Raw genomic sequence first — 13,327 nt, forward strand, 5'->3', positions numbered from 1 at the left:
ATGATAAAGAACTTTTTACCTGGTATCTAGAAAATATAATATAGTAAATTCCTTTATTATCTTAATTTAGACTAAAAAACTACAATGAAACACCTGAGTTCAGAGCGATTAAGTGATTAAACAAGTTTTGATCAATTGCATGAAGAGCAACTATTAGAGATATCTTTAAATTACTTATGTAAACCAAATTAATTAAATGTAGTATATTTAATAACTGGCTCAGCTTCAATTTATTTTTCCAATCATAAATCTTTTTTTTCTATTTATGGATAAGCAAAATATTACTACAATCATCATTCATGGTTATTTAGTTAAGAAAAATTAATTTTTATCAGATATGTTATCACGTATCATAATTACTAACCAAAGACTAGCTTTTACCTATCTACTACTATTAAGATGGTATTCAAAGCCTAGGCATCACTACAGATAAACACTGGCCAAATAATGTGGGTTGTAGGGTCAGTTCTTTCCTGATTGGGAGTATAATTACCAAATAATCATTGGTGAATGGGCCATCAGTCGATCTTACCATCTTTTCGATCTTTTAAGATCTTTTTGATCTTAGCCATATAAACATGTATAAAACGAAATTGTTATATCTAATCTATGTTGCAATGGACAATCATTAATTACCCAAATTCATGACTGAACAAAGTTTTAATGATAACAATAAAGGACAAATAATAAATAAGTAATTTTGATTTTTAAGCATGCTAGGATTTTTATTTAATATAGAAAAAGACCTTTATACAAGGTTTTTAACTAAAATAAAATAATTATGACATGGTTATTTATTAACAGATATTATGAAATAAATAAAATAAATAATAATATTAATACTAAAATTACTCTGGATATTTACAAGTCCTGCTTCATATTCGCTTTATACACTTATGCTTCCATCATTAAATATTAAATTTCAATAACAATATTGTTTTAATTTTGTTTATTTTTATTCAGATATTAATTAAAATATTAAGTTAAATCACAACAGCTTTACTAATAATTATATTTTATTTGTTTCAATTTAACGATGGTAAGCAAAATAAATTTGTTCATTGAAATTTCAACCCTTTTAACAGGGTAAAAGATGAAATTTCAAATAATTTAGTATTTAAGCAGATGGTCCTTTTTCTTCTGTGACTGTTGTAGCACCAGATGCGACTGAAGCTGTTCCATCTTCGGCTGGGCCAGCACAGACAAGGCTTGGGAATTTCTTTCCAAGAGCTGCTCGGTATTTCGGATGGCTGTAAAACAAAATAAATACTTAGAACTGTATGTAAATATAGAACAATAGCTTCAAATAAAAAATAGAACTTCTGAAATTATAAGAATTGTCCACACCAAAGAGCATACATCTCTTAGTAATTTAATGCAAAATAACTAAGTTAAACATTTCTAAGATAACCTCTAGTTATTAAAACCATTATTCAAGATTCTAAATTTTATTTATTTAAATTCTTGTTCTGAAATACAGTTTAATATAATTTTTCCAAAAATGTTATCACTCTAGGCAAAAGTTATGCAAACAAATTAATAAAAGCCTCATTTGAAATTTCAAAAAATGAAAATGTTTCTACAAAAGTTATTATGAAATCTATAAACTTTAATTCTTAATCCATTTATTATTGAATGTAATGATTCAATTATCAATGTATAAATTCACAGACAATATATATATATATATATATATATGTGTGTGTGTTTTTAAGCAAAATATTTAATATTATAATAATACATGAACAAAATTCAATGCATAAACCTTCAGTTAAGATGAAAAATTTCATATTCAGATTTTATTGGTTTTTATTCTGTACTTCACATCAAAATGGTAATATTTCACACACCCCTACAAAATATATCTCTACATAAGTCCCCTGATTACCAAAAGATCTCAAAAATCTTCCCTCATAACTAAATCAATTAAATTGAATGTTTTGGTTTTAAAATATTTTTTTGTTTCTAATATTTAGTTATGAAACACATTACTGGAAAACTAATACTACACAAATATTATTAATCTGATGTTTACTTGGCTAAAATGATATTTCCAGCTGTTACAAACACCTAATTAAAACTACATATCAACTAGTTTTTATTGTAAATAAATGTACTATTACTACACCTGATTTATTTTACTTGCATACAGTACTTTTGGGAACTAGATTCTTACACTAATTTCCTTCAATTGTCTTCTTATTTTATCGTTTAACAGCTAATCTTTATGAATCCTTCTCAGTCATTTATCATCCACCCAATCCTGGATTTCCTTGTTATTCCTTCTACCTACTAGATTTTCATCCAAAATCTTTTGACAATTCATTTTCTAGTCATACCTCTATATGTGTTGTTTTGTTGACACATCTTCTTTGAATATTTATCTTGTTTCCCACATGAATCCTTTAATTCAATTTTTTCATATCCTTTATCTCTTTCCCTCCATAGTTCCAAACATAACATTTAAATAAATAACTTTCTTAAAAAAAAAGGCTACATAACTTTATTAAATTTACTCTTAATTCTTCTTCTATGTTTGTCTGATTAACTAAAATGCTGATTTCTGGTTCAAGCAGTCTTGGATTTGATTTTCAATAAGAATCTGACAGTTTTTTATCTATTATTTTTTCCATCTCACTTTCATTGTTGAAATATGCATAGAATACAGCTGATGTTATAATGATAAAAAAAATTGTCCATGATTCTGCCCCTGCTTTTTTAAATTGAAATCTCATAGCTCTATAAGACAACTAAACATAAAAGAATCTATCTTCTCACACTATGTTTTTATTTACCAAAACAGTTTATAATTTCCTCTTTTCTTCCCTTTTAGATAATGGTTCTCTATAAGCAAGGCAATTTACTAGTATATAAAATTTTGACAAAAATATAAAAAATTCTTCCTCATGATGAAATATTATTGTTACATTCACAACTTCAACTTCCTTAGATATATAAACCGAATCAGTTATGAAGGATGCAATCATATTAAATAGTTTCTTAACCTAACAATAATTTTTAATGAAAAAAAGAAATAAATAAATAAAACCAATATTTCTTTTTTTGTTTTATTTACCTGATACCATAGACAATTGGGTTATATACTGCATTGGCCTTAGCAAAGACAGATCCCCAGATGGTAAACAATGGACTGATAGTAGCTAATTCAAAAATACCAACAAAGTTAATGATCAAGTATGGAGTCCATGCGAAGAACCATAGAGCAATTGTCATAAGGGCAACCTATAAAAAAGAAATACAAATAAAATTCACATAAATTAACTGCAATTTAATTAAATTTGAAGGCTATAAATTAGGTGACAAAAAAAGAAGGTTTGTTAAATTATAATTTTCTTTTTTTTTATATAAAAAAATAATTTTTTTGAAAGGTAAATAACAGTTATCAACTTTTATCAAAGATGCAGCTGGACACCCAGCTTCTAAATAATATGATTTTTATAAACTTTTAATCTTTTTACTCCATCAATTTAGTGATAAAGAGTTTTTTATCAGGAAGAAATAGCTCATTTATCATAAGGATAAAAGGTATTTTTCAAAATTGGTTTTTAACAACATAGTTTGTTTTTATAGCTTTATAAAATTATAATATAATTATAGTGTCTTATATTATCTTATAGTATTTATATTTTTCATAGTGTCCATATAACACTATGTTGTTCTATTCCGTCCTACCCTTTTGTTCTTAGATTTTCATTTTTAGATGAAATGAAATATTTCATTGGCTGGTTAACAATTTCTCAGTATTATATCTTTTGCTTCTAAATGGATATTTTGAATGCGAATTTGAGAAAAATCTGCTGTCTAATCAAGTTGTCTTATAAAAAGTGTATATTTCAGTAAACAACCTTTTTTATCATATTTCTACAATAATGTGATTCATTCATTCATATTTTCTAATTAGTGATCAATCTACTTGGGATTAACACCTTAGGAACTGTTCCATTTTTTCAAGGACTCCATTTTGTTTTCCAGAGCTAAACAAATAAGCTATATTAGTGATGATTCTTATTTAAATATTCATATAAATATGTAAATATAATTACTTATTAACTGTATTTAATTCTAAACATTGTAACATTAACATTAAGAATTAATTAATTTTGTACCATAATACTAATTAAAAACCCAGTCAATAGCAAAATTTAAGGAAATTTCATCATTTTTAAAACAAAATTTTCTTTTGGAAATGTTATGCTGGGTCAGTACTGAAATTCTGGGTTAATACTAGTCGTTACTTCTGAGAAAAAAGATCTCCTTGAATCTATAAAAACATATGTATTTTTCACCAATAATTTTTATTGGTAATTCTCAAAATGCGTTGTAGATTTAATAATAGTCAAAAACAAACACTGATGCAGTAACAAATAGGTTTTTCTCGTACATATAATCTTTTTTAAAAAGAAAGAAAAAAAATTGATTTACTTTATTACCTTGGCTAATTTGCATTCAGCACTTGTGTTAGCTGATTCAGCAGATCTTAAAGAAGCTACATTCATTTTCTTTGCCTGTTCCCTCATCTGTTTCTCATGGGCAAATACAGCCTACAGACAAACAATATGATTATTAACATACATGAAAAAAAGTAAACCTAAAGTAATCAATAGCTTGTAAATAAAAACTGAACATTCAACTAGATAATTTTATATTTTTATTCAAAAAGTGGATTTTTAAATAAACTAGAATGAAATGGAATATAAAAGAAGGTTATAAGTTAGAATAACTCTATACTAGAAGAAAAAGTAAGGAAAACTTGATAAATATATCATAACAAGCAGAGTGAAATTTTATTAAAGTAAAGAAATAATCTAGTATCAATGTTATAAGTAAAAATAAGATTTTTTAAAAATATTTATGCAAACTTCAATGTGTTAAATTGGAAGTGAAAAGAAAAAGAAATGAAATTTGAAAACTGTTGTATTAAAGACTAGATGGAAAGTTTAAATCTGAAATCAAAGGGAATAAAACCAATGAAAGTAGTAAAAGAAAAATTATAATATAAAAAGCAGATGTTTGAGGAAATACAAATAGCAGTTATTATGTTGAGGTTAAGAAATTTGAATGTAATGGAAAGAATTAGAGAAGTGAATAAAACCAGTAAATTAGATATAATAAAGTAGTTAAATACCTGCACAATGAACCAGTATGAGTAGATGATTACTAACAATGGCAAGAAATATACACAGAAACCATAACAGACGAGGTAGCTTCGACTAAGCCAATCCTTGCTTAAGTAATCTGTGCCACAGGCAGTCATGTTGCCTTCAGGAACATATCTGAAATTGGTTAAAACAAAAGAAGAAATCAATAAAAATAAAAAAAATACATGGAATAAATTCAAAGTTATAAAGTAAGATTACAGAATATAAAATGAAGACCAACAAAAAGAAAAAAAAATGTCTGAGATTAAGTTATTAATGTTTTTTTTCTTTGAGAAATGGAAATGGCAAAATGTGAACAAATTTACAAGCGAGAAAAAAATTAGAATAAAATTTTAAAATGCATTCCAAAATAAAAATAATAAAGGAGGAAAATATTTAAAAATATATTAAAGTTATTCATGTATTATTATTTTAGGCAAAAAAAAATTATGTTTGCTTAATATAATGGAAAAACATACCTGTTCCATCCGAATAATGGTGCAATAGTCCATCCAAGAGAAAAGAGCCATACAAAGAAAATCCAGCAAAGAGCTCTCTTAGTTGTCATTGGTTTAGCAGCCAAGCCCTAAAATATATTAAAATAATCATTATTAGCAGAATAAATTTTGAAACATTTGAATTACCTACTATACTGATTTTTTTCATTTGCAAAAATAAGTATCAATAAAATTAAAAAAAATATAAAATTTATGATTCATTGAAGGCAAGTGGTTTGAACACACAATCATGAATTTTTAGAAACTAAATAAAGAAAACGCTTTAGTTTTGGATGAAGAAGACTTAAGTATTCAAGAATTTCAAAATAAACATAATAAATCAAATGTAATTAACTGGAAATATATTTTCACAAAATATATTAAATGGAATTTTCTCATTTTACATCAAATTAAAATATGAAAGTATATTCTATTATATAAAGAGGAAGAAAGTTTTTGTTTGTTTGAGATAAACAAAAAAACTACTTCATCAATCGCAATCAAATTTTTACCCATGTTTCTTGACATAACTGGGAAGGTTTTTAGATATATTTTATCTCAAAAAAAAAAAAAAATACATATATAATACACATAAAATCTCCACTATTATATATATATATATATATATATATATATATAGTAGTGGAGATTTTCTGGTTGAAGCACAAACTTTAATGAATTGAATTAATGAACTTTGAACTGTGAGTCTCTATCACTGTGTGAGCTGGGTTTGAACTTAATGTTTCAAATCAATCGAATGAATAATATTGCAAAATAATAAAATTAAATTTACGTTAAATAAAATAATATTTAATAAATTAGAAAAATTTCTCTTTAACAATAATGGGCTTCCTGTGGGGATTGCATGTAAGGCTAGAGTGTGAGGTATGCAAACAGCTCATATATATGTGTATTTATGTAGTTATTTAAAAAAGGAACTATTAAATTTAAGAATGTTTCATTCATAATTTTCCTAACGTTTATTGGTACAAGGAAATAAAAAAAAAAACTTAAGTTTCATACAAACGATTTTCAAAATAAAAAAGTGAACTTAAAAATATCATTGAGTGATCTACTTTGTAATAAATTTAATTCTGTCAATAAATTTTTTTCATTAATTAATCATATATATGATTGCATATTGAATGTAAGTGTTGATTATTCAACTTTATGTAATTTTTTTTTAACTATAAGTTATAAAAAATGGAAAGCTAAAATTATGAAATTTCAGATAAACAGTTGATGAAAGATAAGATTTCATAGAAAATATTTTGCAAGATCTCTTTTATAATCATTATATTGCAAAATATAAAATACATATATTTCATTAAGAAAATGATTGGGCCTAATAAAATATAAATTTTTAATATTAAAATAATGAATGTTTTATTAGTGTAACTATTAGTAAGAATAATTATGCACAGATATACAAACCTTAACAATGACATTGTACCTATCCAGAGCAATCATGGTCATTGACCAAATGGAGGCACATCCGAACAACGACCCACAAAATCCATAAAGTTCACACATAAATGGCCCTGAAACATTTCCTCTTATCAATAAAACCATTCACTGAAGCAAAATTATACAATTAAAAATAAATTAGTATATTTTTAAAGAATTTGGAAAGCGTCTCTTTTACCATAGACTTTTCATATTCAATACAATTTATTAAAATTTAATTAATCTTGGTTACTTGTTTATTATCAAATTTTATTTCATACAATCAGTTTTACAAATTTACTGATTTTAAGTCTTCTAATCTTAAATTATAATCTTTTGTTAAGATTTTATTAATGAAAGTATGCCCTCAATAAGTAACTAGTTTCTATTATTTTTGTTAAAATAAAACAGATTGTGAAAGCTAAAAAATTATTATATATGTGCTAATCTGTTCAGGATGTATTTCGGTACTGATGTAGCGTAACACAAGTAAGAAGGCATAGAATTTTTACTTTAAAGTTTAAATATATTTTATCCATTTTCTTGACTAATTCTCATACTATCACAAATATATTTAAAAAGCTTAGTAAAATATTCCTTATCAATATTTTTTTTTAATGTTAATTATATTAAATGTTACTTGGAAATATTTTTTATAACTTGATTTCCAAATTGGTAATAATTTTAACAGATTAAGATATAAGTAGGATATTTTTAAGTCAGCTATTGACTATAAAATATTCCAATATGATAATAACTTCACTAAACACAAGTTATATCATAGTTATATGATTATAACCACACAAAAAATATGGGTTTTTACCTAGAATTAAGATAATTTTTTTTGTCCCTCTCTAATCAAAAGGAGAAAAGCTTTTATAACAATTGGATTTTACATCTAATGATTATATATTTTACAAAATTACATTTTTACTCAATTTAAATTTGCTTTTCTTAAGTTTGAATACAATAAATTCACTAAGATCATTAAAATTAGTTTTCGAATAGATAGTTTTATGTAACATTAATCTGCTTGTACTTTCGTACTAATAAAAATCAAAACTTTTATTATTTTTAATCAAATTCCATGGTAAAAACTGTTATTTACACATCTATATAAAAAAATTATATACAAATATACACACCAAGCACCCAGGTTTCATAATAGCAGTTAATGACCATAGTTGGTGACATGGTAAACATCATACAGAAGTCAGAGAAAGCTAAGTTGACTACGAATAAGTTTGATGGTGTCCTCAAGCTCTTTGTTGTTGAAAAGATGTAAATTACCATTCCATTACCAGCTATTGAAATAAAGCCGAGGAGACCAATTGCGAAACCTAGGAGATCGTGCCATAGTGGGTTCATTGGTGGAAACTGGTACCTATTAAGTAAAGAGAAGTATTAAAATAAATAAGAAAAAAGTATTTTTTTTTTTGGAATTGAAGTAAACTGTATGTAATCTCTCAGTCTGCAATGATATTAGCATTTTTAAGTTACCAGAGTAAATGATGTGATAAAACAAATCTGTTATCCATTATTTTCTAATTTTTATCCCAAAAAAAAAAAATAGTTTTATCGTAATAACACTAAGAAATAGTATTACAAGAATTCATAACATAAAAATACAAATGGTCTAAGTTCTGGATTTGATGAGCTTTTCTTATTTTTGATAAACAATGAAAAATAACAGCATCATATTCTACATATAAGTAATTTTTGTGTGACTGAAGAATAAATATAATTGGCAAATTTCAGTTTTCATTATATTTTTTATAAAATTGTACATCTTACCATAAAGTTTTTTCTAAACTTTAATTTTAAATTTAAGTTTACATTTATTAATAAATTTTAAATAACTAATTTTTCATTATTATTTATTTATATTTTGTTTTGTTAAAATGTTATGTATGTATGATAGGCTACATAACTGTAATGGTTGCTGGTAGTCTGACAATAGAAAAATAATCTTTTCTCAAGACGAATAAACATACCATGCCAGGGTTTATTAAGGAATGTGAAGAACGAAGATTCATTAAGGAATATTAAAAATATTGCCATCTTTAATGTTGAATATTTAATATATATCAACATCCTAGACCTCCTTTAAACTTTGTAGATGATATTCAGCTGGATAAATTACACATTTTGATTATCATAGGAGTTGAGTGAATACTGAAAAAAATTAATCCAACAGAAAACAGCTCTGATTAATTCCATTTAAACCTCATATGTTCTACAAGCATCACAGCCATATGAAAAAATGAAATTAAATATTACAGAAGAAAATTATTCTACATATTTTTTTGTGAAACAATGCTTCACAAATTTATAGAATCAGTAGAGGAAGCAATAAGTATATATACACTATAATACTTTGGTTCAAGGTATTAAAATATAGATAAAATTATAAACAACTATTATAGATTTTTGTCTTACACTTAATAAAATAAAAGTTTGTGTTTTATTTCATTAATTTTATATATATATACATTACCAGTGAGAATCAACCATATGAAGCATCTCTGGCAACACTTTATCCACCACAGTCTGATTTCCCTGGTAGCCTCCTCCTTGTCCATGCCAAGCGGAATAGGCACTGAAGCTTGGCTCAGAGATCAAAGACATGGCTGGAAATTTAAAAGAAAATTTATTATTAATCATAAATGTATTATGTAAACTATTATTATAACATAATTTATGATTTATTTTGCTGATCTATAGCTAAGTAGTTATAACTCAACTTTTCATTCAGAGGAGTATTCTGGAAGATTCTCAGTTATTTTTTTTTAAATACTTCAAAATTCGCCTTTTCATCACCAATAAGAATTGGTAATCAGAGTAACACATGAATTTAATTTAAATAAAAATTATTTAAACTTAGGATCAGTTAAAGAAGTTAAATAATAAACTTCAATAATTTTGAGTGGTAAGTACACATTCTGTTTAACCATCTAGTTTACAGGGATAAAAGAAAGAATTAAAACACCTAAGTTTTTGGGGAAAAGATATAAGAACAGTATTATCTTATAATATTATTTAAAATAGTATAATTTTAAAAAGTGATTACATGTTTGTGGATTTAAATAATATCAGGGGGTGGTAAGAGTAATGTCTCCAAAAGGGAAGTTCAATCCATTGTTTGTCAACTTTAATGACAAAGGACAAATGGTTTATTAAAACAGGAATTTGATTTAAAAGACTTTGTCATTAATTCATAACTATTTATACATCTGAATGTTATAATTTATTCAGTCAGTTAAATTGTAGTACATTAATTATCATGAAATAGATTAACATATATTTATATTAAAACGCTATTAAACAAAGCACCTGATACTGAATATTGAGATAAGACATATCTTACCTTAGTTTTTCACGAAAGTACTTTCATGGGATCCTGCATCCTAGCTATGATTGGAATAATTCAGAATAATTTAATTCCCATGAAACTACTTTCATGAAAAATTAAGGTACGATTTGTTTTATCTCAATATTCTGTACTTGGTGGTTAATTTAATACAATTTAAATATAATTTAATAGTATAGAGGAATAATATAAATCTTAAAAAGATTAATTTCAGTAAACTAACAGATATTTATAAGTTTTTGAATTAATAACACTTATTTATAAAAAAAAAGCTAAAATATGTTTTTTGTCATTGATATAAAAATTTATTCAAAGTAAATAATGTAAATTTAAAAACATTTTTTTTTTAATTTTAATATCTTTACAATTAATTTTTTAAAAATTTAACTTGATATTATCAGTTTTTAATTTAAATAATTTTTGTTCAGTTCAGAATACTTTTCCATTTCATAAAGAAATAAAATTCATAAATTATTTTGAAAAATTATTCATAATTAACATTATAAAAATGACTTAAATAAATGGAAGTAAATTATATGATACAATGAGGGAAAACGTTTTTTAAGTGTTGGCTAAAACTAGAAAAAGGTTCTTTTTTCTTTTGATTGGAACTATAAAAAATTCTAAAAGGTCTGATAAATAAAAGTTAATCTGAATAAAAATTAGATAAATAATAATTAAATTGTTGAATAATTAATATTCTATCAAGTAAAATTATACTTAATATAATTGTATTAAATTTACATTTGCTGACAAAACCTTTTCTTCTTTTTTTTCATTTTTAATAATTATACTGAACTTAAACCACCAAGCAGGCTTGCCCTTTAATAAAAATAAACTTCCCTTCATTTTTATTTATTTATAAAAAAAATTGAAATAAATAATTATGAAATTTAAAAAAAATATAAATGTATTTTATAGAATATTTTTTCTTAGAATATAAAATATTGAATACATTTAAAAAATTGTTTTCAATATTATGGAAAAAATGTTATGTTCAAAAATGATACTTTATTTGTAAAATCGTGAACAAATATTTGTAATTTGTAATCATCCTGAAGGATGGTATCATTTCTGCAATGTACAATAAATATGTATGAAAGCTTAGGCAGTACAATGTCTACATTATCTACTTGGAAAATGATTAATTTTTTCTTAATAAAAAGAGAAAGATAACTGGACAAAAAAGTAATTTTGAAATAGAATAACGTAGTTCTTGCTATGTCCAGGAAAATTAATTTGTAAGCTAGAAAGAATCATACCACAGTAAAACTTTTATAGATAAATTAAAAGTAATTAAATTTCTTTTAATATTAATTTATTTTTAAGTGAATTTTTGGATTTAAATTCATTGTTTATTCCAGAACAATTATTTTATATTAAATAATAAAAAGAATTATTAATTACTTGTAACTTTAAATAATATATTCTGAAAATTAAAAAAAGATATTTTCTGAAGTAAAAAAATTTGATTTTATAAAAAACATACTTGTTAAAGTAAGATGATAAGATCACTGAAGAAAATCGCTAGATAACCAGACGAACTACTTCAGGATAGCCAGACGCCAACTTGGAAACACAAAGAAACAAGAAGAATCGTCTTCGGATGGCCTCAAATTGGCTTCTAGCAGTCCGGTTTTATTCCCCGGGGTAGAGCCTTTAAATTATTCATGTTTTCCCCCACTACTATCAACAAGTAATAAATTGAATTAACTGTTTAAGAAAGAAGCCTTATTTTAGCAACTCAACCTTGTATACATACATACTTTATCTTTCTTATTTCTTATAATCTAATAAGAAAGTACTGAATACGTCATTTCCTTATGTTGCTGTCGTGTATTATTTTCTTTAATACATTATGCAAGATACTGTATGGAGAATGCGGTATAGTCTTTTAATTTTTTTTTAGAATTCAAATTTTTTATATTTTTCATACATTAATTACTACTTTTCTTTGTGTCCTGTACATTTAAAACTCAATAAGGGCAGGTACTAAATTTCATTCTATTGTAGGACCATAATGTACAGTAACTGTACAACAGATGTAAACTTTTAACCAAATAAATGCACATACTTGAATGGTATTTTTTATTTAATTTTTATCCATGTTGGTAACTGAACCATAGATGTTTTTTTCCCTAAATAAATAGCCATTTATTACTAAAATAAAAAAACAATAATCAAAATTATTAAGCTTACATAACTATGTTAGCTATGTTAACTATGTGCTGTGTGACAGCACAATAATATTTATACAAAAAAAATCCCTTTCGGCATGCTGGAAGACAGATAGATTTCACTAGTGCTAAATAGGGGATAAAAAAGATTTCCACCTTAAACTTAGGAAAAACTTCAAATTTATTTAATACAACAATGGTTGCATTTGAAAAAAAGTTTCATATGTTTAGCATACAACAAGCCCCATCTTCTTACAATTCCAGCAACATTTTGGTCATCCCTTGCGATAAGGAATGGTCATATCAAAAATTATTCCAGACAAAAGTTTTAGGTAATGTTTAGAGGACTAATGACCACTTTAAACCAATTTGATACTGTGGATATTAAGGTAGATATGATTTTTTTTGTCTTCAAAACCCCACTTTTTCCACTGCCTGGGCTAATGGTTGGTGATATCAAAAAACATTACTTAGATAAGTTTCAGGCCCTTATCCAAAATAGTAGGAATTTTAAATGAATTCGATATTTTACTTAATGAGAAAGTTATAGTGATATTTTGTTTTTTGAAAAAGCTTGCATTTCCACCCCCAATGGTCTGATTTTGCCCATTAATGAATTCGACCAAGATTTTGGGTTGTTATATTTTATGTATCAATTTAAAAGTAATTGGCGCAAAA

The 13,327-nt window shown here is 25.0% G+C and overlaps 1 protein-coding gene across 1 annotated transcript; it reads right to left on the reverse strand.

Annotated features, from left to right (window-relative positions):
• Positions 1–698: 698 nt before the first annotated feature.
• On the reverse strand, positions 699–12,119 carry LOC142333046 (rhodopsin-like). Its single transcript, XM_075379847.1, has 9 exons — positions 11,962–12,119; positions 9,600–9,732; positions 8,248–8,486; positions 7,091–7,197; positions 5,639–5,745; positions 5,147–5,294; positions 4,452–4,562; positions 3,077–3,243; positions 699–1,250 (listed from the first exon to the last, which is right to left on the reverse strand). The coding sequence occupies exons 2-9, from the start codon at positions 9,728–9,730 to the stop codon at positions 1,118–1,120; spliced, it is 1,143 nt and encodes a 380-aa protein (XP_075235962.1). The 5' UTR covers positions 9,731–9,732; positions 11,962–12,119; the 3' UTR covers positions 699–1,117.
• Positions 12,120–13,327: the final 1,208 nt, after the last annotated feature.

This window comes from Lycorma delicatula, chromosome 12 (assembly GCF_047948215.1).
Source record: "Lycorma delicatula isolate Av1 chromosome 12, ASM4794821v1, whole genome shotgun sequence".
Classification (NCBI taxonomy): Eukaryota; Metazoa; Arthropoda; class Insecta; order Hemiptera; family Fulgoridae; genus Lycorma; species Lycorma delicatula.

Coding starts and splice junctions, on each gene's coding strand:
- LOC142333046 (XM_075379847.1), bottom strand. CDS start 9,730: ATGTCTTTGATCTCTGAGCCAAGCTTCAGTGCCTATTCCGCTTGGCAT. Junction 8,487..9,599: donor CATATGGTTGATTCTCACTG/GTAATGTATATA, acceptor TTTACTTAATAG/GTACCAGTTTCCACCAATGA. Junction 4,563..5,146: donor CATACTGGTTCATTGTGCAG/GTATTTAACTAC, acceptor GTTTGTCTGTAG/GCTGTATTTGCCCATGAGAA.